Below are 21,765 nucleotides of genomic sequence, written 5' to 3' on the forward strand. Positions count from 1 at the left end.
TGTATTTTATTCTTTTCATTTTTTATTTTGTAACCAAAGAGATTTAATTTTTATAATATTTTGTGTGTTCAAGTTGAATAACATGAGAAAAACAATATTCTGTTTATTCAGGTAGTATTTTATACAGCTAATGTAAAACAATGTTTTTATTTTTATTTTAGCATATTATAAAATAAAATTAGCCCTTAATGTTATTGAAAGATGTTAACCCTCTAGACAACAAGAGAAAACTAATTTTTATAAGAAAATGTCCGCTTACCCATAAGATCAATCAACTTTAGATTAACTCAGTAATTGATAACTTGCTTCCTAAGGCGATATCTCTTTTATATTGGGCAAATCTACCTGCAGGTATTGATAAAGTCACATTGACCTTTAAATTCTTGAGGTTTTTAACATATTTTCTGCATCACAGCCATCTGAATCTGTCAGCAGCTGCTCATCAGGGATCAGTTTCATGTTCTCATTACGGTTGCAGAACGTGTTACCTTTCATATATTTCACAAGAAGCAGTTTCTATTTTTATACCTGGATGGTTTTCATCCTTTTACAGTGTAAAAGTCCTGGTCCAACAGAGCTGAATCAAATGCCTGAGTTACGTCCTCCTAATAATCAAAATCTTTGATGTAACTGTGCTGAAAAGATATTCATCTAAAGGTAGCTGGGCTCCAGACTCTGAGATTGAAGCTTGAGAGCCCTGAGTTGGAGGTTTCTGATTTTCAAACTTGATCAACGGAAATCCCGCAGTTCTTGAGGTGCAGAAAAGTGTTTCACATATCAAAGGTTTATGTGATCTGTGCAGCCATATCTAATATGAAAAACTGTCAGTCTTTACTTCTTTGCATTCGGGCGCTGTTTTACATTACCCAAGAAAAAGGACTGTGAGTACAAAACAGATGTTAAAGAAAGGCAGAGGGATGAACATTGACCATTTGTCTAGTCTTTTACAAGGGAGATAATATTAAGGAGGAGGTAAGAATTCATCAATAAACACCCAGTTAACCAGGGAAACTCCTAGAGTTCACTCTTTCTGTCTGAATCAGAGAGAGAAGGAGTTTGGGAAGAAATGAGGAGGACAATGGAGTGTGGACATTTTCGACAGGCTATGATACACGACTGACTGTAAATACCAACTCCCACCACTAGGCCACCCACATGGAGCTCACATGAAGTTTTGACAGGGAAAGTTTAATGAATATGAGAAGAGACAAAGAGGAACAGTGTAGAATAAAAAGCACCTGTTCTTTTTGAAAATCAGTCAGCAACAGTAGTTAAAGCTCTTTAAAAAACAAAAGTACCAAGGAGGACTGGCAGCAAGTTTTAATATTCTGGAACAAAACTTCTTATTTCATCAAATGAAGATTTCAAAGCAATTTCGAGAACAGAACATTAAACATTGTAACTGTAATTATGGAAAGCTGGTATTCTGCAGCAGTACTCACCATATTCAGAGCTCCAAAAACTTTTTGGAGAACATTGGCCAGAGCCACAGCAGCTTCCAATCCCCCGGTTATAAGGCAAGCTGACTGTGACAAAGTCTCTGAAAACAAAGAAATCAATGAGTTGTTTCAAGAGAATTAAGGCTTTGTGATTGCATTTAGCAGTCTCTCTGATATCTACCACTTTCTCCTCTGCTTTTTTTAATTGGAAAGAAGTTCGTAAAGTTTGCAACAAGCTATGTCCTGTTTTACCACAGTCTTGCATCCTAATTCAGCTTTGTTACCAAAATCTCCAACAATCAAGAGTTCAACGTATAAAAGATTATATAGTTATACACCGATATTATTTTTATTCTCAGATATATTTTCCCTTTGCATTAAAATCCCATCTGAAAAAGCTCGAGCGTGGTTAAAGTAGTTATGGTGCAATGTCTGCTTATCAAGATATTCAACTTTACATTTCTGTATCACCTGGATACTACTGTATTTTACAGCAGTAAAATTTACTGTGAAGACAGTTTGTTTATGTAGGGAGATGTATTTTTAAAGTAACTGTTTAGGAGTTTAGCTACATTTCTCCTTTTTTAATCAGTTTCTGTAATCAGACACTAACGTTACCGCTTATTGTTTGTGGCTGCATCTAAAATCAGATGAAGCTCAACTTTCGGCTTTGAAAAGTTTACATTGAAAATGCATTCAAAAAGGAGAGAAAGAACAAAATAAGACATTTTGGCTTTTACAAGTGATAAATAGCACTGATGAGATGTGATTATAAGTTGAAATGAAATTAGAATTGTAGTTACAGCTTTTCTTAAACTGCATATTAGCTGTATGCAATTAAAACAGGTTGAAATGCTCAAAAATAAATTAATCACTTTCTATTGCTGCAACTATATATGTTTTATCTACTTAAAATTACTTTTTTAATTAATCCGCCTCAGAAAAACATTTATTATTTTGTGAATCTTTTGAGAAGATAAGTTTCATTTGAAAAACCACATTTTTAAATTATTATCAGATTTAGACATTTTCTAATAACTAGTTAGCAGCTTGTATTGTTGTCAATGTGCCTCTGAGCTGCTGACTGATTTACACACTATGTGAATTACACTGAGGTGGCTGGCGGATATAACAACAATGATTCACCAGCTGGCACACAGCCAAACTAGCAGACATACCAAAAATACAATTACATGTCTTTAGAAAAAAACACAACAATTATCAAGGGCAATCAGCTCATCGCAGACTCCAAAAAAAGAAAAAATTAGACCTCCTTTTCAGATTTCTCGCTTGATAAAAGAACCAGTCGTTTATGCGAACGTACACCAACCGAAGCAATAAGCAGTTAGTCAAACTGACAGATATGAGGACTTCCTTCCACGTGTTTTTTTTTCTTCTTAAAAACACACAATGAATTCATTCACTTGGGAGGCTCTGGGAATTATCGCCGCACACCTCTTGTCACCATCAAACAGGTACTTGTTGGTCCAGGTGCTAGCAGGGTGAAATATGGGGCTGTGTTTATTTCCTCTCCTCTGATTGTGAAGGTGTCCCTTGTCCTAACTTGCTCTCCCCAGTATTCACCGTCTGCTTACACCCGCCCTCTTCATCTCAGGCCAAACAATGCTTAAAAAGAATTTCCCCCGTTAGAGAATGGTGACGGGTCATTTTGGTTTATTGTCACCTATTGACTGCTAACTACAGACCACACAAAAAGAAACAAAGCACCCCAGCTCTGCTCACTTCAGGGCATTTATTCTGTCAGCCATTCACGTACGCATGCATGCATACTGTACAACTCAACAACAGGAACAAAGATCTCTGAACGACACACACAGTGCATCCGGAAAGTATCACCAGTGCTTCAATTTTTCCATATTTTATGTTGCAGCCTTATTACAAACTGCAACACAAATACCTTATTATGACAATGTGGAAATTTTCTTGAGATTTTTTGCTAATTAATTCATTTGTTCAATCTTTTTTTTTGTTTTTAGGGTTTTTTGTCACATTAAATCCAAATAAGCTGCTACTGGCCACACCCCCCAACTGAACCTTTACACTCACAAATAAAAACGCCTGCAAACAGATGTGCAACTGTACATCTTTGAAAAGCAGAATGAGAGCCTCCTGCAAAATCAACAATAATACAGCAAGTGGTTTCTGGATGGTAAGTCAACAACTAAAACCTGTCTTTTCCAGTAGCCATTGCACAACGCATACAGCAGGGAAACCATCTGACAAAGAGTGATGGCGCTCCATTTGGGTTGCTAGGTAACGGTGCTCAGCATGGCTAGGGTTGCTAGGTAACGGTGCTCAGCATGGCTAGGGTTGCTAGGTAACGGCGCAGAGCCAGTCAAATGTGCCTTGAAAATACGGAGGCCTCTGAAAAGGTTTGTTTTCCAGACACCAAAAAAACATTAATTTGTTAAAAACTGTCTGGGTGGATTTTTTTAATCCATTGGTCGGTTTTTAGAGGCATTTGGAAAGACACCCACTTGTCTATATAAGGTTCCAGAGTTAATATCAAGCTTACAATAACCAAGCTTGGTATTGAAGGAATTGTCTTTAGACCACTGAGACAGGATTGTCTTGAGAGCCAAATGCAGAAACATTTCTGCGGACCCAGTGACCTCAGTAGCCTCCATTATTCATAAATGAAAGAAGCTTGAAACCACCAGGACACTTCCTATAGCTGGTCGGCCAATCCTTAATAAAAGGTGCCTGACTCTAAAGCCACGAGACATAAGATTCTGGTGTGATGAGACAGAGATCGAAATCTCTGGTGTGTGTACCGGGAGTCATGTTTGGAGGAACCAGGGGCGGTCAGCAAAGCATGGTGGTGCCGGCATCGTGTTATGGGGACTTTTTGGAGCATCAGGAATTGTCCGGACAGAGGGAAAGATGAATGCAGCAATGTTCAGAGACATCCTGACCTGTATAGAAACCTGCCCCAGGGCGCTCTTGACCTCAGACTCAGGCGACGATTCATTTGTCAGCAGGACAACAGAGGATCAGAACCACTCTCAGAATGTCCGAGAGTGCCAAAGCCAGAGTCCAGACCTGAATGCAAGTGAACATTTCAGAAGAGATCTTCCATGCAACCTGATGGAGCTTGAGAAGAACTGCAAAGCTAATCTGGTGGTATCACATTGAAAAAGATGAGGCTGTAATTGTATTAAAAGTATTAGGCAAATTTCTTTGTCTCCTCTTTTTTTTTGCAAAAATCCCCAAAGGTTTTCCACATTGTTATAATGAGGTATTTGGGTGCACAATTTTGTGGAAAGAGATCTTGAATGACACTGTAACATATAATGTGGAAAAAGTGAAGCACGGTGAATACTTTCTGGGTGAACTGCCTAACAGGCCGTGTAAAAAGAAAGGTTACGAGGACGGAAAACTGACCTTTGATGATGGACTCTGCAGCAGCCAAATCCCGTTTATAGGTCACCTGATGGACAACAGTTGCTTAGTCAAAGTAGAAACAAAAGTAGTTTACTCACGCACATCAATGCAGAAATATTTTCAAATTATTTTCTCAGATTTTGACATATTTGTCCTAAAACTCTCACAAGGACGGAATGTTGCCTCTAAGCTACAGAAGCTTAAACCTGAACTGATAAAGGCGATAAATCAAACAATCGTAAATCATTAAAATCCCCTTTTACTCCGATGAATGGTCCCACACACAGATTCAGATTCTTTAAGTACAAGTCAAGTATGGTTCAAGTGCTAAAAAATAAATATATTTTTAAATGATATCTGATTTGTTTTTGTTAAATTGAGATTGTTAAATTGAGAATTATTTCTATTCACCAAATGCCAAAATTAGAAGGGAGGTCTTTTTTTTTTTTTATAGAATTGCACATAGATTCACAAACATTGTTTTTAGTATTTGCTAAGATTGCCTTTTGGATCAAATTTTGTGGATTTTGTTTCATAATTTTCTCATAACAGTTTGCTGGAAATTTGCTCCAGACAGAACCGGTGTAACTGAGTCAGTTCCCGGGAAACTGGAAACTGTCATGTTTCAGCATATAAAGACTTTTTTACAAAGCATGGTCCGTGTTTCGACTTTTTCCAAAGTAAAAATTCAAAAACCTTTATTTCTGTTCATTAAACAGTGCAAAATCTTACTTAATGGATCAGTACCATCCCAAAGCAGGTCGTTTTTACGCTCACCTTCCACAAGGTTGGCGGACCATCGATGAGTTTGGCGTTGGTGCCGCAGTACTGCAGAGCAAGATGGAGACACTCGGTACCGAACTCAAAGTCTGACTCGGTGCACTGCGGAGGGGCCATATGGACGGTGTAATTTATGACAGAGAAATTATTGTCAACAACAAAATATGTGTCTTAATTCTTATAAAGTACTTCTTTACAGGAGTAATGGTTCTAAAGTATGAGAAGAGCTTGGCAGAAAAGATAAAAACGGTTCACGGCAAAACCTAGGGGGCAAATTTCGTAAGTGTTTGTAAATTCTTTGGCTTAATTAGACACCCTAACGTCCTAAGGATTGTTACAATGCTTGAGTTGCAGCATAAATCAACCTGAAAATGTTTGGTGAATAAAACCTCTTTTTATCCACTAAAAAATTTGATTCAGCTTTAATAATACTTAACATCAAAATCTTCACAAACTTTTTAACCAATTTTTTGAATTTTGTTGGTAAACTTTTAACTCTTCTGCTCTGTATGCTACATCGTAAACTTCACAATAATCTTTTCCATTTGATTTATTTGTCTCCAAAGTGATCAGTGGCAGGGCTCGCAAAGAAAATGCTCAGAACATGACGCTGCTGTCACCACATTTTTCACATCATAAAGCTCCATTTTCTTTGGCCGATGAATTCTTCTTGGCCTTATAACAACTCTCTTATCTTTCAGATTTAACACTGAAAATGTCCAAGACTGTTTTTAATTAAGGTCTTTTTAACCACATAATTTTACAAGACATTAAACGATATAGGATGATTATCTTAAGTGATGCTGTGGCTCCTTGTCTCTGTCATTCAGCAGAACAGATATGTGTGTACATTTAACCTGAAGTACGTATATAAGCTGCAAAAATACAGTAAAAAGTGAGGAAAGTAAGTAATTACTTCATGTCACTGATGCATTCAGAGGTAACACTGCAATCACTATAGACAGGAGTATTTGGTAGGATATTATGTTCCAAGCTTCTTGCATGCAAGATCAGCATAACTCTGATCCTGAAGCTGATAAAAGTGGTGGTGAAAATGTGATGAAGGAAAATGAGAAAAAAAAGAAAGAGTCACAAAAAGTGATGTAATTGATATAATCAAATGTTTCAGCAAAAGAACTGCAAGTCCATGTTTTCTTGAACTTGTGCAGCTCTGCTTGCTTTCACTGTAATTTTCAACTTGGCTTCTCAGAAGGTTAAGTTTCCATAAATTTGGCCAAACTGCATTTTCTACCAAATAGAGGAGTAGAGGAGCTACACAAACTTAATGTTTGGTCTCTGTGGGAGATTTTAGGCTCATTTAAAGATTTCTTAAACTTTTAAGATTTCTTTAAGTTACACTGCTATTCCTGCACCTGAACCACGATGACTTTAACATTTTTACATTGTGAAACTTTTAGATTAAATCTTCCACCTGCTTACTTCCTGGTCAGATCTTCCAAAAAAAAAGTTAACCTTAATGTCAGGTTAACTAAAGGGTAAATAAAAATAAACAAATAAAAAAAGAATCCATTCCTAAATCCGACTGAGAATCTGTGGTAAGCCTTGAAAATAAAAATTCAGCCTCTAGATATGGAAATTGAAACATATACCAAAAGACTCACAGCTGTAATTGCAGTGAAACATTAAGTATTGACGATTACAAATGAATCCTTCTAATTCACAATTATGCACTCTGGTTTTGATATACTGCAGAAAACCCAACTAAGATACACTAATGCCTGAAGTTTTAACGTGACTAAATATGAAGAAAGTGTAACGGGTACTTGTACTTTTGCAAGGCATTGTGTGTACAACTCGATGAAGGAAGTATTTAATGCAGTTGTGTAAAAACTTTTTACCATGAGGGCCAAAGTCATTGAACTATATTTTTAATAACATTTTTAAAACAAACTATTGGTGCGTTTTTTAAATGTATTTAGTTTTTTAATTTTTTGTTTTAGCTGCTCAATAATAATCTAAACAATTTCAGTTATATTAAAATGAACAATTCGAAAGGTATTGGAGCCGCAAAAACTGCATGTTGTTTTACGTATAATATTTTAAAACAAGTGTTTGGTGTGTTGTTTTTTTATTATTATTTTAGCTGATTAATAATAATCTAAACAATAAAAATTTTATTCAAATGAAGGAAATGGTCAGATGTTTGTAGAAAATGGATGTGCAGATACAAAAACACTCACAGGTTCTACATTTTGTGCGTTGATTCTAAGATTTGTGTTTTGAAAAATGGTAGGAAATTGTTTGTGGTTCCAGTTACTTAAAAATTTAGATAAATGCAAAAATCTCATAAAGAAATGGGAATCGGTTTTTGGTACCTAATACTTTTTTTTTTTAAATTAGATGTTATTTATTTATTAAAAAGATTTTTGAAAAAGTGTCCATCTGCATCAACCAAGCTGCACCCTGGACCCTGATTTAATGTATTGTGAGTCAGTGTGTAGGTTGGTATTTTGTTGAGTTTAAACTAATGTTCAATAATATTTGAGTGATAAAATAGATAATAAATGGTCCTTTTCCTTCAGCGTCTGTGTAACTGTAGAGGAGAAAAACATGGTCTCTGTGTTGAGGTAATTTAACCTTTTGCATTTTCTCTAAATACAAAAGCCCTCCCAAAATACTGGATAAAGTGTCCCTCCTTTTGTCTTTTCACCCCTCAGTTCTTCAGCTCTGAATGGATGTCAAGCTCCAAATCTGACGCGCTCTGAGATTTGTCATGAGTATGTCCTACAGTCTTAACCTGAGAGACACCTTAGACTTTCGAATCTTTTTAAGGTGGAGAAGGAGCAGAGGCGCACGCAGTCAGAGCCGACAGTGTGTCTTTCTGCAACCTGACTATCTGTGACACTGCAGCACCAGAGTGAGCTCATTTTCTTAAAAATGTTGAAGCCAATGGAGCTTTCAAAGCGATCTGCAGATCTGTGCGTGCCAGGAGTAAAAATAACTTCAGACAAATGGCGCTCCAGCTAAAGACATACTCCAGCTGTGAGCTAAAAGTTTGCTGCCTCTTTCAAAGCAGAAATCAAGGCTGAAATCGCAAACTCCAAATGTCTGAAAAATAAATACAGTCGACTTCTGCGTCTTTAGTTTCAGTTCGATTGCTGAGGTCTAAGGACACAAAGCCTTTGCTGTCTGAGGGAATCCTGCACAGATCAATCTAAATTCTCTCTTCTATGCAGGTAGACGTATAAAACTGCACTTAGCTGTTGAGACGAGCCAACCTAAAGGTTAAGGGTAATTTAAGGGTTTGTTATCTTTCAAAAGGGGATTTCTGTTCCATTTTTGTCCTGCAGATGAGTCTGTGGGTGCCCAAATGTTTAGTGTGTGATTTGTTTTCCAGGTGCATCAGAGAAAGAACTGGCCAGTGACATCGGAACAATATGAAAAATTGGGCCAATTTTGATATAAGACATTAACACTACTCAGCATTTCCCCCAATGCATTATAAGCCTGGCGGGCCACCAGGCTTTATTTATTTAAATCTTTTTAAAATGTTTGCATTTTTCAAGACTTTATAGTTGGTGTTCAGGTGTTAATCTTCCAATCTTTGAGTAACATAATTATTAAGTGATATTTTCAAATTTCCTGTCAACTTTAGACATTTTTTAACTCGAAAACACGACGGGCCGCTGGACGAATGACTGCACTAGCATCCAACCACCGGATTCTGGGGGAAACGTCGCTGCTGCTATGGTAGGATTTACCAATAATTTACTTTATCAAGTTTTTTATTCAATTAGTTATTAGAATACTCGATTACTAAAATAATTGTTTATAACAACCATACACTGCATGTAACTTCTGTTCACTCCGATGAAAAATTACTATTGACATTAAGACGACAATGTTTTTTTAAGTAAGACTTGAACCAGTTCAGTACGCTACCAGAGTCTGACTCAGCTCTCCAGTCATTTCAGCACTATATCACAGTCAACAGTGTCAAATGTTGCACTGAGCTCCAACAGAAGACAGTAAGAAGATTTTATTTTCTTGTAAAATTGGCTCTACACTGAAACTCTGTAGCTTTCGGCACATTGAACTGTAATGGAACAATTTTCACAATCTGTCATAATGGTAGTAATCATACAGAAAGGTTTGTCCCAAAATTTCTACATTTCCAGATCAAGAAAAAGCTACTAAAAATAAAGAAGAATCAAACCCCAGTAACTTAGAAAGTCGCCCTCACCTTCTTGTAGGCCTCACAGATGACATCATATGTGAACCCCTGAGGCATTTCGCTAGCCCTGTACTTGGCTCGCTCTAACGAATGATCCAGGTATCCCTCCGACGTTGTGGCGATCACAGTGGAAACAAGTGGTCTGATAGCTCCAGCTGCCTGTGTGGAAAAAGACATTAGGATCTGGAATTTATTATGAAACATTAAGTCAAGAATGCGTTTAGAGAGAAATAATGCTCACCAAAATATTTGTAAGAGGCAAAATTAGACACATGCAAGTTCCCTGCTATGTATAATGCACAAAAACAAATCTGTACTATGTAAATTTGGGTTGCTGAACCCAATTGTCAGCAGACAGGAACAGTAAGCAGTGAGTTTTGAGGTGATTGACTGGCGTTAGTAAACACTTTTACTAGATTATAACCAGTGATGGCATAGTTACTTTGAAAAAGTAACTTTAATCGAATTACTGATTACTCCTTGAAAAAGTAACTTAGTTAGATTACTGACTACTTGATTTGGAAAGTAACTAAGTTACATTAAGAGTAACTTTTTTAGTTACTTTCAGCAGCTGCTAACAACAACGCTGTGAAAATTACATTGATCTTTTTTTTTACCCCTCCAGGGGGTCTTTTGTGGGCTCTAGTGTCCCTTATATGAAAGTAGGCTGACAGGAAAGGGGGAAGGAGAGGGGGGAAGACATGCGGCAAATGTCGCCTGGTCCAGAAATCGAACCAGCGACGGCCGAGTCGAGGACTCAAGGCCTCCAAACATGTGTCGCGCTAACCACTACGCCACCACAGCACGCCCAATTACATTGATCATTGCCAAAACTTAATTGCAAGTTATTTTATAATAGTAACATCAACAATGTGTCTCCACTTATAAGGTTGAACTGAAGAGGATTTTTTTTAATGGTTACAACAGTACAAAAAAAACGTTAGTGATTCATGTGTGTTTTTGTGTGTTCCAGTATTGTCTTGCATTGTATTGCGTTACTGACATCACTGATTATAACATGCAGTAGAAGCTGAAGCTTTATCTCTGCAAAAACAAAAACTCTTACCAAATATTTTTGGTCTAGTTCCTAGTGCAAATATCTTAGCACACTTGAAATTAGACAAACTAAGTTAAAAGTAACTTTTCAGCAAGATTTAGCCACTTGTTTCAAATAAACAACTCCTAAATATTGATCAAAAAATACTTGCTCCATTGGCAGATAAGTTAACCTATAACATAGGAATAATGTCTTGTTATAAGTGAAATAATCTGCCAATGGAACTAGTACTTTTTCATCAACATTAAGGAATTATTTACTTAAAACAAGCCTCTGTATCTTGCTCAAAAGTTATTTTTAAGTTAATTTTGTCTTATTTCAAATGTACTAAGACATTTGCACCAGAAGCTAAACCAAAAATACTTGGTAAGATTTTGTGCTTTTAGAAAAATAAAATAAGGCTCAGACGGAGTGAGAGTTCAAGTTGTAATTGGTTTAACGTTACATCACAACTACGACTAGTGCTGCCATTTATGGAGAAGCTGAAGAAAACACAGATGAGGAGATTTTAGCAACTCTATATTTTAAGTTTTCATTAGTTTGGTTTAAAATTATCTTTCTGCTACAGGATTTTGACAGAACACATCAACCAAGCTGTGATTCTTCACAACACATTGCTGCAAATCCTAGTAATAAAACCGGATTGCTCCAATGTGAGTGAACTGCACTTCCATTAAGTTTATGAAGGTCTTAAATGCAGCTCAGAGGATCACTGAGATGTAGTTTCATAAAATTAAAATCCACAGAAGGGTGGTTCGATTGAAAACGCAAGAAAAAATATTAAAATAGTTACTAGATGACATAGTTGACTTACGCCACTAGTTATATAATGATTTATAACAAAATAGCAAATGGGCATGCCCTGCTTCTAATGAAACATTTCTGGTCTAGCTTTGTGGATGCATGGTAGAGTAAAGGGAAGGCAACTATGTTCAAAGGGTTCTGCATGCTTTTGAGATAGAAATTAATCTGCTTCTTTTACCAAAGAAGGGCTCAAGAGGTTATTTGCTGCTGAGATAATAAGGACCAGACCGCCTGCTGTGGAAGTTCACCTCAAAGCTCAGGCACATCAGAAATGCCGGGATCTGTGAATGTTCTTTTAATAACCTGTATGAGCTCCTTTCAACAGGATCCTGCATCATGTTGAGCTTTAACTATAAATCATTCATATTTCTAAATGTTTTGTCGTGAAATGATGCATTAATCTAGTTCAAATGAGCTAGAATCATGAAACCTGTTTGTTTTCTTTCAGCTCTTTCAGTCTGCTATGGAGTGGTTTTGTGATTGGTTTGTTTATGTTTACAGAAATAGGTAAAAGATTAGGTTCAAGTCCCAGGGTTTCTGCAGGTTTCACAAACTCAAATTAACACTTTCAAGACCTTTTTAAGAAATTTAAGAAATGTGTCATGATAGGAATTTATAAAAGAAAATCAGTAAATTGCCATAATGCTCCAGGTTGATAATACAAAATTAGAACTTCGCCATCAGAGACGCAAAAACCTAGCTAGTTTCCTAGTTAGCTAGCAAGTGTACATATTAGCATCTGGTTACTGGTAGCCTCAAATGTCTTGAGTTGCAGAATGCAATGAAAATGTCTGTGTGCAATTCAAACTTGTGTCTGACCGAAAAGTCCAACAAGACAAAAGAGAAAAAAATACATAGAACCTACAGCCAAAATTTAAGACCTGTGATTAATGTATCTAAGGCCAACTTACTTTTTAAAATGGATTTAAGACATTTTAAGACTTTAAAGATGTGCTTACACCCTGCTTTCCCATTTAATATCTGAATCTGGGGCAGCTAATCACTGCAGATTTGTTTCCACTTGTTTCTGCGATTGACCCTTTCTGGTTTTCAGCTCAAGGCTCAATAGTAGATGAAGTTTGAGCTCTAGTCAGGATTTAATTTAGCTTACACCGCTCTCTCCAAGCGTGAGGACGACAGAGTGGCTTTCAGGGTTGTTTCTCCATTTGAACAGGGATTACATTGAGTCTCTGCACTGTTTGTCCCTTGGAAAAATTTAATTTACTGACTTCATCGGTTTTCCATTTGCTGAGCCTTGAACACAGAACAATCATTTGACTAATAAATCCAAGCTTCCAATAAACACAGGGCATCTCAAATTAGGTCCATTCAGATGGATGGGTGGATGAAATCTTATTAAATTCTTTTATTTTCCTCCTAATTTAATCTGTATAGCGGTGGGGGACATGAACTTAAAGTTTTATCCTTTTTTCAGATTTCTACATGAATTATTTATGCACATTTATAATAATCCTGACAATATGAACAGTTCCAGGGGTTTTTAACCATCATTAAATGGAATTTATTGTGACAATGATAAATCAAAATCTTATCATGGTAATACATTTTTTACAATAAGTCATAAGCAATACAATAAATACCCATCCCTAAGTCTGTATTTATTAAATTAGCTTTTTCTGCACTCACTCCTTGCTCCTTGGCAGCCATCGCTATCTTGTGCAGGAAGTCCTCGTCCACAAACGGGCGGACAGCGTCGTGTATGATGACCACCTTGGGTTTGTGGGCCGCCGGCCTCCGCTGCTCCCCCAGAGCCGCGACTCCATTGCAGATGGACCTGTGACGAGTTGAGCCGCCGGGTACCACTAGGACCTTCTTGTGTTGGAACCGTTGGATGATGTCCATCATCAAGCCAATGTTTTCCTTCGCAACAACAACCACAATGGTTTGGATCCATGACACCCTTCAAGAATGAAGCAAATGAAAAAGGATAGAAGTAGGCACAGTCAGAACAAATCCAGCTACACAGCAGCTGGATCTGAGTAACTGCAATTTCCTACAGCAGGGGTGTCCAAACTTTTTGTCATGTGGGACAAAAATCAATAAATCAGAAGAACTTGCGGGCCAGAAAAATTTGTTTTTTCCTTCTGAACAAAAAACTAAGCCGCATTAATATAATTAAATAAATAAAGTAATCAGATTTTTTTTTCCTCACTAAAGGAAAAGCATCCAGTCTTCAATTTTTTAAGTCTGAATTTAAAAAAATAGGTAAATTCTGAAAAATAATTTTTTTTCTTTGAAAACACATCTTACATTTAGCAAATTCTAATAAATTAATGAAAATGTTGAGTAAAAGTCGCAGGAGAGATGTGGAGCTTGCAGGAGAAAATAAATATCCTGGTTATTTAAAGACAAATACTTTGAGTTTTACTTCTATTTCTTACAGTGTGCACAGAACAAACTTACATTTCGTTTGGCTCAAGGACAGTTTTACTCACCAGAAAATAAATTATAGAGTATTAAAGTGCTAAATTTGGAAAATAAATATTAAAAAGTCTGTAAAATGAGCCTGAAAAATGTACAAATGTATTACTTTCATTGTAGCCAGTATTTCCAATTGTAGGACAAATTTAAGTTATGACCATTTTGCACCAATTAAAAATAAAAAGGCTTAATTTAAATCAATCATTTGTGTCTGGGAGGTTCAAATTGTATCATTCCTAAATTGCTCAGTCAGGGGACGCAAAAAAATCAGTCCAAGGGTCGCAAATGGCCTGGACAAACTGTGCAGCCAAAATATGAACTCTAGGATGGATTGGTGGCCTCTGGTCAGATACTGGATCTGATCTGTTCCATCATCTATAAACTATACTACATTCATATGAAAACTGAGTCACAAATAAAGCTCTGCGGACACTTAGGGTTCAGATTGGGTTTTTTAACGCAATCATTTCACCGTCATCCTGACTTTTCTCCTCAGAAAACCTCTCCCTATGATCACTGAATCAATTTTATAATGCCTCTTTCCTTTAACTCGCTTAATGACAAGTAAGCAACAATCAACAGGTAAATAGGACTCATCTGATCAACAGCAGTTGTTGCTTTAATAGTTTTTATCACCAGTCAGGGATTGAGATGTAATGTAAACATCCTCTGTTTCATTTCCCCATCATGGAGCCTGAAATCTGTTGGAAAATATGACCGCCTGTCTGCCAAAGACAAAAACTCAAATATTCCACCAGCAAACTGTAATAAAAAAATAGCATTTCCAAAATAAAGTTGTTTTCTTACTTTAAATCAATCTACATTGGCTGTTTGATTTACAATGTTGATGTTTTTAAATTACTTTAGGCGGAACCACTGCTAAATTTCCTTCAAACAACAACCCTTTGCTTTTGTTTCGTTTATAACACTATGTTCTGCTTTAATCAAGGTATTCTCCCACAGCAGTTATGTGATTAATAAAAGCCATCCAAAACAGGACACTTCAGCCAAGGCAGGATCAAAGCATCCTGAAACACACAAAACAAGCCACTTACATTTCTTGTAAAAGGTAATCCTTGAATAAAACAAACTCTTTCCATGCAAACACACACCCTGGAGTACTTCCTGACAAGCCTAACAATGCCATGGTTAAACATGCCAGGATGTGAGGGGGAAAAAACTTCAAAGTCCGATCAGAAAATACTGGAAATTTCTCATAACACAGTCTATTTATGTTGAGATCATTAATAATAAAAATCTGAGTGGGTTCTGGTAGAAAACTGCAATCTTGTAGCTGCTATTGTTATTACATTGAAGTACTTTCTGCACGTTTGGTATCCAACATCAAAATTATTTGTTATTTTTACTTGTTTTAAACCAGAATTGGCCACCTGTCTAGTAGTTTGCAACTCTGTTATTTTTTTATGTTTAAGCAGGCTTTAAAAATGATTGACCCCAAACTTTCAGCTCAAGGTTTCAACCAAATACACGCACTATTTTATATTCTGGTTGCTGTAGCAATTTTATCCTGACAACTCAAAATATCGGCTGGTCAACACATGCCTTTTTTTTTAAACTCATTTTTTATTTTCTAACTTCTGAATAAAGGTATATGATACTGGTACTGCTCATTTGAGAAGACAGGTTGCTTTGTACTTGAATAAACAAATATAAGCTGTAATTCCCAAAACATTGTCAGAAGTGTTTCTTTTCAAATAACTTCATACATTTTCTATCTTTAGGTGACTTCAGTTTAACACAACAATGATTCTTAACTTTGTTCTTGTCACCAAGAACACACTAAAGCCTGTTGGTGTCTGCAGAACCTACTTGCATCTATGGTGCATCTACCAATTGGAAAAACAGAATTTTAATAAATCTCAATCACCATAATCTTGATCATCAGTTCTCTGTGCTCATTAATTTTATTGCGATTCCCAGACAAGATGGATGGAATAGACCTTTTTTTCCTGATACTTTCAGTGGCATTTTAATATATTCTCCCTGTATCACCAGTAACTGCTGGGAAAAGAAAAGAAGATATTTTGATTTTGGAAAGACTAAGGATTTGTATATTTGGTCTGAATAATTTTCCTAATTCCTTATGGAATTAGAAAATGATGGATTCTGATTGATGTGTGAATGGTTGCAGAAAATAATGAGATGTTGAGATGTTGGGGGTGGAACATTTTTTTAGCCCCTGTGACCTACATCTAGTAAAACCATCCCTGTCAAAGAGGTAACTATATTTCCAACAGCTTTCTTTGTATTTTATAACTAAAAGGGATTTATCGTAGTTTATTTTCCTACCTCTCAAAGGACTCTACAGTGTAGCTTATGAGCGGTCTACCCAGACACGGACAGAACTGTTTTGGTGTCTGCAGTCCGGTTCTCTCTCCGGTGCCGCCGGCCGGAAGAACCACCGACACCGGGAAGTCCACGCAGAGTCCCGCCTTAAGGTGGTCGCTCTTCCGGGTTTCGCCTGTAGGGAAAAGCCGGGGATAAGCGGGCCTATCCTGTTCACTGTCATCACTCTGCATATAAACGGGACTGACCTCCATCTGTTTACGGTGGGAGGTGTAAAAGAGGTGTCAAAGGAGGTTTCTCCAAAATCTGTTCATTCCTGACCGACGGGCAGGATGTCTGTCACTGAGGCGGCATGGATGGAGAAGCGGCGGATATAACCGCAACGTGAAGCTAACACTGCAATGGTAGTACTTCCGCTCTATCCTTTCAAAATAAGGCAAAGTGCATTTCGGATTGAAGGCCCGAATAACGGAGAATATTTAAGCATAGATTATATGAAACGATTACATTTATTTTAATTATTTATGGATAATGTTGGAAAATTGTATGTATTAAGGGCCTGAATAATGGAGAAGACTTGAGCACAGATCACATGAAACACCTACATTTATTTTAATTATTTGTGGATAATATTGGCAAATTGAATGTATTTGAATGTACGTTAGCAAAAAATGACAAAAGCAAAAGACAAAGACAGATAAACAAACAAACAAACAAGCTCAACTAAACTAACTGTAAAAAAAATAAAAAAATTTTAGAAAATGTATGACAGTTAATCATTTTTGAGCTCTCTACCCATAGTTAATTCAGAAAAGTAACTATTGGGAAAGATTATTATTATTATTATTATTATTATTATTATTATTATTATTATTATTATTATTATTATGGCTAATTAAATTGATAAATGTATTGCAATTAGAGACTTTGATTCTGGGAATTTATATAGTGCCTGAAGTTACTTTACTTTACTTTACTTTACTTTACTTTACTTTACTTTACTTTACTTTACTTTGTCTTATCCCGGTTTATCAATTCAACTTGACAGATATTTATCAGCAAATCTGCAGCTGTTTTCCCCAGTGCACCCAATATCTCCAAATAGATATTATAAGTAGCAAATTTCCAGTAGTTTTTGCAAGACAAAATCCAACAAAAATATATCAGAATTTGCTTAATACACTAAGTTTTATTGTTTATGTTGACAGTAAATTTCTATTTTGAGTCAGAACATATTAAACATGATCAACCATAATTAAAACTATTTAAATCTCAAATGTACATCAGATTCCACACAAGCATTATTTAGCCACTTATTTTTTTACAGTCTCATTGATTTTATTGTTTGTACATGCAAATAAAATATAAAAATAAAATGGTAAACAGATGTATCACACAAAATAGAAAAACAGAGAACACCTTGGGTTGCTAAAACTTTTAAAACTTTTGCTAAAGCTTCTGTGTGGTCCAGCTACAGTATTTCAATCTGGTTAAATCAGCAATATTGCAACACATTGTTTCCATTTTTCAGTCATCTGTTGTAGATATGCTGCTGTGTGTTGAAACAATGTCCTGTTGATGACCCAGTGTGGGCTTCAGCTGTTGGACAGATAGCTTCACATGTGACTCTGGAATACTTTGATAAACAGAAGAGGACATGGTTGGCTTAATGACTGCAAGGCGTCCATGTTTTGCGGCTGGAAGACAAACCCATATCATCACCCATCTGTTTCAGGCCTGACAGCTGATATCTGGTGTTTGTGCTGATTTCCTGACTTTGATTTTAGCTAAACACGTTGCTGTGCATTATGCTCATGCATTTTGTTTTTATCCATTGTTCCAGATGTTTTGTGGTTCATTCAGATTCAACCTTGTTGTCACTTTCTTTCTCCTGACATTTTTGTTCAGTTTTTCTCTAAATATTCATCACTGTTGATGAATGTGTTGAGGCCATAAAAGGCATATATTAAGCTTTTTGATTTTCTTAACTATTAACTTTAGAGTGAATTTCAAAATACACCAATTTGCCAATTAATCTCTTGCTCCATTTTTTCCTCATTTTTGAACAAAACACCAAGATACTTAAGCTCTCCCACTTAGCAAAGAACCTCACCAAGACAAGTGTCTTGAATGCTTTGCACTGAAAATCATTGTAGAAAGATGAATTTAAAGTTGTTTGGACATTATAACTTTTTTCAGATTGATGGACAACCACAGTTGCTTCACTAGACCCATTGCTGATGTCTTTCCAAATAAATGGCATTGGCACTGAAGGAGGGGCTGCTTTTTTCAGACAATAATTGTACAAACTGTTGGTTGAAATCTTGATTAAATTGATTTCATCTAATAGTTTGTACAATGTGTTAGGGTGTAAGGTCTCATGTCTACATAAGGCTTTAAAGCTTTTAACAATATGAAACAACATGTGATCAATTGTTGGATTTATTTTGCACAAAGTAAAGACAAGAGTGAAGTTTTTGCAGATGCTAAACAAATTAATTCACCAGATATATTGCGACAAAAAATATATTACATCAAACATCATATTTCTTACAGAGTAAAATCTTATAAACACAGCCATATTTCAAAATGTGAGTATGGATTTCATATATGTACAGTTATTTACAGTTAATGTTTTAAAGACGTATGGGTGTTTTCCCACTAGTTTGATGCAGATCTCCATAGGATATGCATAGCCCATATGGGATAATGTGTTCTACTACATGGAACTCTCCAGACTGTACAATCCACTTTTGTTCACATTTTTTAAATCAAAAATCTTTGGGAATCCACTTTGAAGTCTCCAAATTAGCTACCTGACTTTGCATAAGTCAGATGAAAATCACAGAAAGATAATCCACAACTTCCAAAGGTCAAAAGGAGAAACCTCCCGAGGATTATTTTTAGAGTCAATCTGAAGATGTTGCAGATTTTAGGATTCAGTCTCATGCCAGTTCTCCCTCAGCCGGGTCTTGCCCAGCCTCTTCTTGCTCTGGGATTTGTGTCTGTGGAGGATTGACGGCTGCAGCACGGATTGGTCCTCGAACTTGCCGCCGGACTCGTTGTGTTGCCTCGAGAACCTCTTGCACTTGCAGGAGGTCACCACGGTGATCTTGTACGTTCTCGTGGTGCCGTCCTGGCACTGCAGCTGGATGCGCTGGGTGCGGGTTTTGTCATTGACGCAGCGCCAGTCGTGGCTGCTGCTCCGGCGGGCCCAGAACTTCCTGCCGCGGGAGGTGCCGATCCAGTTCTCCAGCATCCGAGCTGGGAGACACTCGCCTGCGCACACCAGCTCCTTGATGGGGTTGACGCTGGTGCAGTGGCCGTCTGAGATGTACTTTGTAGACCTCAACTCTCTGCAGCCAATCTGACTCCGATCTGTGGGCGAACAGATAGGACCATTTTTACAGCTATAGATATTTTTAAACAATTCAAGCATTCCCCCTTTAGGATTTCTGACTCCAGTTTTCTCCCATTACATTGGCTGGGAATCCATTTGAAGCTTCTGGCAAGAAACATGAAGACAAGGATGCAAGCATCTTGACCTTTCTTCCTTAAATTATAATTACAGCATGGTGACAAAAAGAGAAAATCATGGATTAGTAGGAGGAATGCACCTTTGCAGGCAGGCAGCTTTTACTCCTGCAGGCTATGAAAACTGTCCCCCCTGCCCTCCCCTCCATGGCTGTAACCCAATTCCTGCTCCATTCATGCATCTCCATACACCTCTGTGACAGCGTTGGATGAATGGAGCCAGGATGAGCTCTGTCTTCCTGTCTCTTACTTACACTCCCTCCACCCCCAAACATCCCCATCCATCAGGGTCTCATACCAGGAGAGCCGCAGGGCAACAACGGCGCAGGGAGAAAACCTCATCCATCTGGACTGCAGCCATCTCTAGTATACTAATACACTGATGTTTGTCTTTTTATGATTCCATTTATACAATGTAAAACTAGAAAACTAAAATCTGTAGTTTTCAAAACAAGATTCTTATTATTGTTCTTGTTTGTTATGCTAATTTTGCTTTATGTTTACCTTAATTTTACTGGTCTTCTGATTGAGATATGTTTAGATATTCAAACGTCTACTGGAACATGCTCATTTGTTTTTGGTTTTGCACAAGAGGTGCAAAAATAAATTTTGATTTAGTGAGAAAAAAAATCATCTTTTGGCACCAGCAACAGACACAGATACCTGCTGTATTACTCTGTAAAGCTAATTTTTTTACGCTTAATTTTGACCTTTTAGTCAAACAAAACATTGCTTCTTCCTCAGGACTTAAATAAATCAGCCAGAAATACAGCATATATTTTGATTTTTAATGTAATCTGATATGAATATCAATGTTTTTTTTTTTTTAAAGTTACTGCAAATGTGACTGTTTATGTTGATTGTTTTTGCAACTTTTTCTAGCATGCCTAATTATAAAATTTGTCACATTGAATAACCGATATTTAAAGGAGTGATGGTGGCACTAATTCACTCATGTTAATAACAAAATCCAAATCAACAAAATAGTCGTTTTATATGTAAACGATTGTATTAAAACAAATTAGACAATCGGGGATATGATTTAAGAAGCTTTGGCCTCTTCATATGAACGTTTTGTTTTGTTTGATTATTATTTTATTGTTTTCTTCCATTTTATGTTTTACATTTTTGAAAGAAAGATTTCATTTTATTACTGTTTCAGATGAAAAAGTGCACAAATATTGTGACATAACATGGCTGAAAGTGTTTGTACATCCTTCGAGGTATCAAGCTTTGATTAAATTCAGTATTTCGTGTTTCAAAAACTGTAGTTAAGTGAGAGTAGCACTACTTCAACATATTTTTACTCAAAAGTAATAAGTAACTAAGAGCTCAGAATTGCTATTCGCCGAATTTAGATTAATTAACAATGTGCATATAAATCAGGCATTATTACAGAATGTAGGAGTTGCAGTAAAAGAGCAGAGCATCCTTCCTGTCCACTCACCGCCTCGCTCCTGCGCAGCCGCACCGCCGCCCTGTCCTCGCCCTCCGGTGCGCGCGCTGTTCAGGGACGCGTTGCTGTGCAGCTCCACGGCAGGAGCGGGGCTCACGTGCGAGAACACCCGCTCCGTGGCGTCATTTTCCACGGCCTGGCAGCTCCTCAGGAGGACGCAGAGCAGGAGGAGGGAGCGACACGACGCGTGGAGGAGCATGGCTGCTTCTCTTTGTAAAAAAAAAAAAAAGACAAGCTGAGAGAAGCAGACAAGTGTCCTGATGCTGGATGAGCTGCTGAGTGCGAGGAGAGAGGTTTTAAATGCGACCCGGCCCGCCTCGCGCTCTGGCAGCTGCTCAGGTATGTC

At 37.0% G+C, this 21,765-nt stretch overlaps 2 protein-coding genes across 2 annotated transcripts in view; both read right to left on the reverse strand.

Annotated features, from left to right (window-relative positions):
* The window catches only part of ispd (isoprenoid synthase domain containing), a 41,257-nt gene extending 24,421 nt beyond the window's left edge, over window positions 1–16,836 (reverse strand). The window contains exons 1-6 of the mRNA XM_014468918.2: window positions 16,433–16,836; window positions 13,328–13,601; window positions 9,829–9,978; window positions 5,622–5,726; window positions 4,845–4,890; window positions 1,443–1,540 (exon numbers count right to left, since the gene is read on the reverse strand). Of these exons, the coding sequence (XP_014324404.1) occupies window positions 1,443–1,540; window positions 4,845–4,890; window positions 5,622–5,726; window positions 9,829–9,978; window positions 13,328–13,601; window positions 16,433–16,683 (924 nt within the window). The 5' untranslated portion in view covers window positions 16,684–16,836. The remainder of the gene's footprint in view (window positions 1–1,442; window positions 1,541–4,844; window positions 4,891–5,621; window positions 5,727–9,828; window positions 9,979–13,327; window positions 13,602–16,432) is intronic.
* Window positions 16,837–18,854: 2,018 nt separating this feature from the next.
* Window positions 18,855–21,699, reverse strand: sostdc1 (sclerostin domain containing 1). Its single transcript, XM_005799469.2, has 2 exons — window positions 21,411–21,699; window positions 18,855–19,807 (listed from the first exon to the last, which is right to left on the reverse strand). The coding sequence occupies exons 1-2, from the start codon at window positions 21,616–21,618 to the stop codon at window positions 19,362–19,364; spliced, it is 654 nt and encodes a 217-aa protein (XP_005799526.2). The 5' UTR covers window positions 21,619–21,699; the 3' UTR covers window positions 18,855–19,361.
* Between the last annotated feature and the right edge of the window lie 66 nt (window positions 21,700–21,765).

The sequence above is a fragment of the Xiphophorus maculatus genome, chromosome 3 (assembly GCF_002775205.1).
Source record: "Xiphophorus maculatus strain JP 163 A chromosome 3, X_maculatus-5.0-male, whole genome shotgun sequence".
NCBI classification, from domain to species: Eukaryota; Metazoa; Chordata; class Actinopteri; order Cyprinodontiformes; family Poeciliidae; genus Xiphophorus; species Xiphophorus maculatus.

What these genes read in the sequence shown, in the direction of transcription:
- sostdc1 (XM_005799469.2), bottom strand. Translation starts at nt 21,618, where the DNA reads ATGCTCCTCCACGCGTCGTGTCGCTCCCTCCTCCTGCTCTGCGTCCTC. An exon ending in GGCTGCGCAGGAGCGAGGCG is followed by an intron (nt 19,808 to 21,410) that starts GTGAGTGGACAG and finishes GTTCGCCCACAG; the next exon opens with ATCGGAGTCAGATTGGCTGC.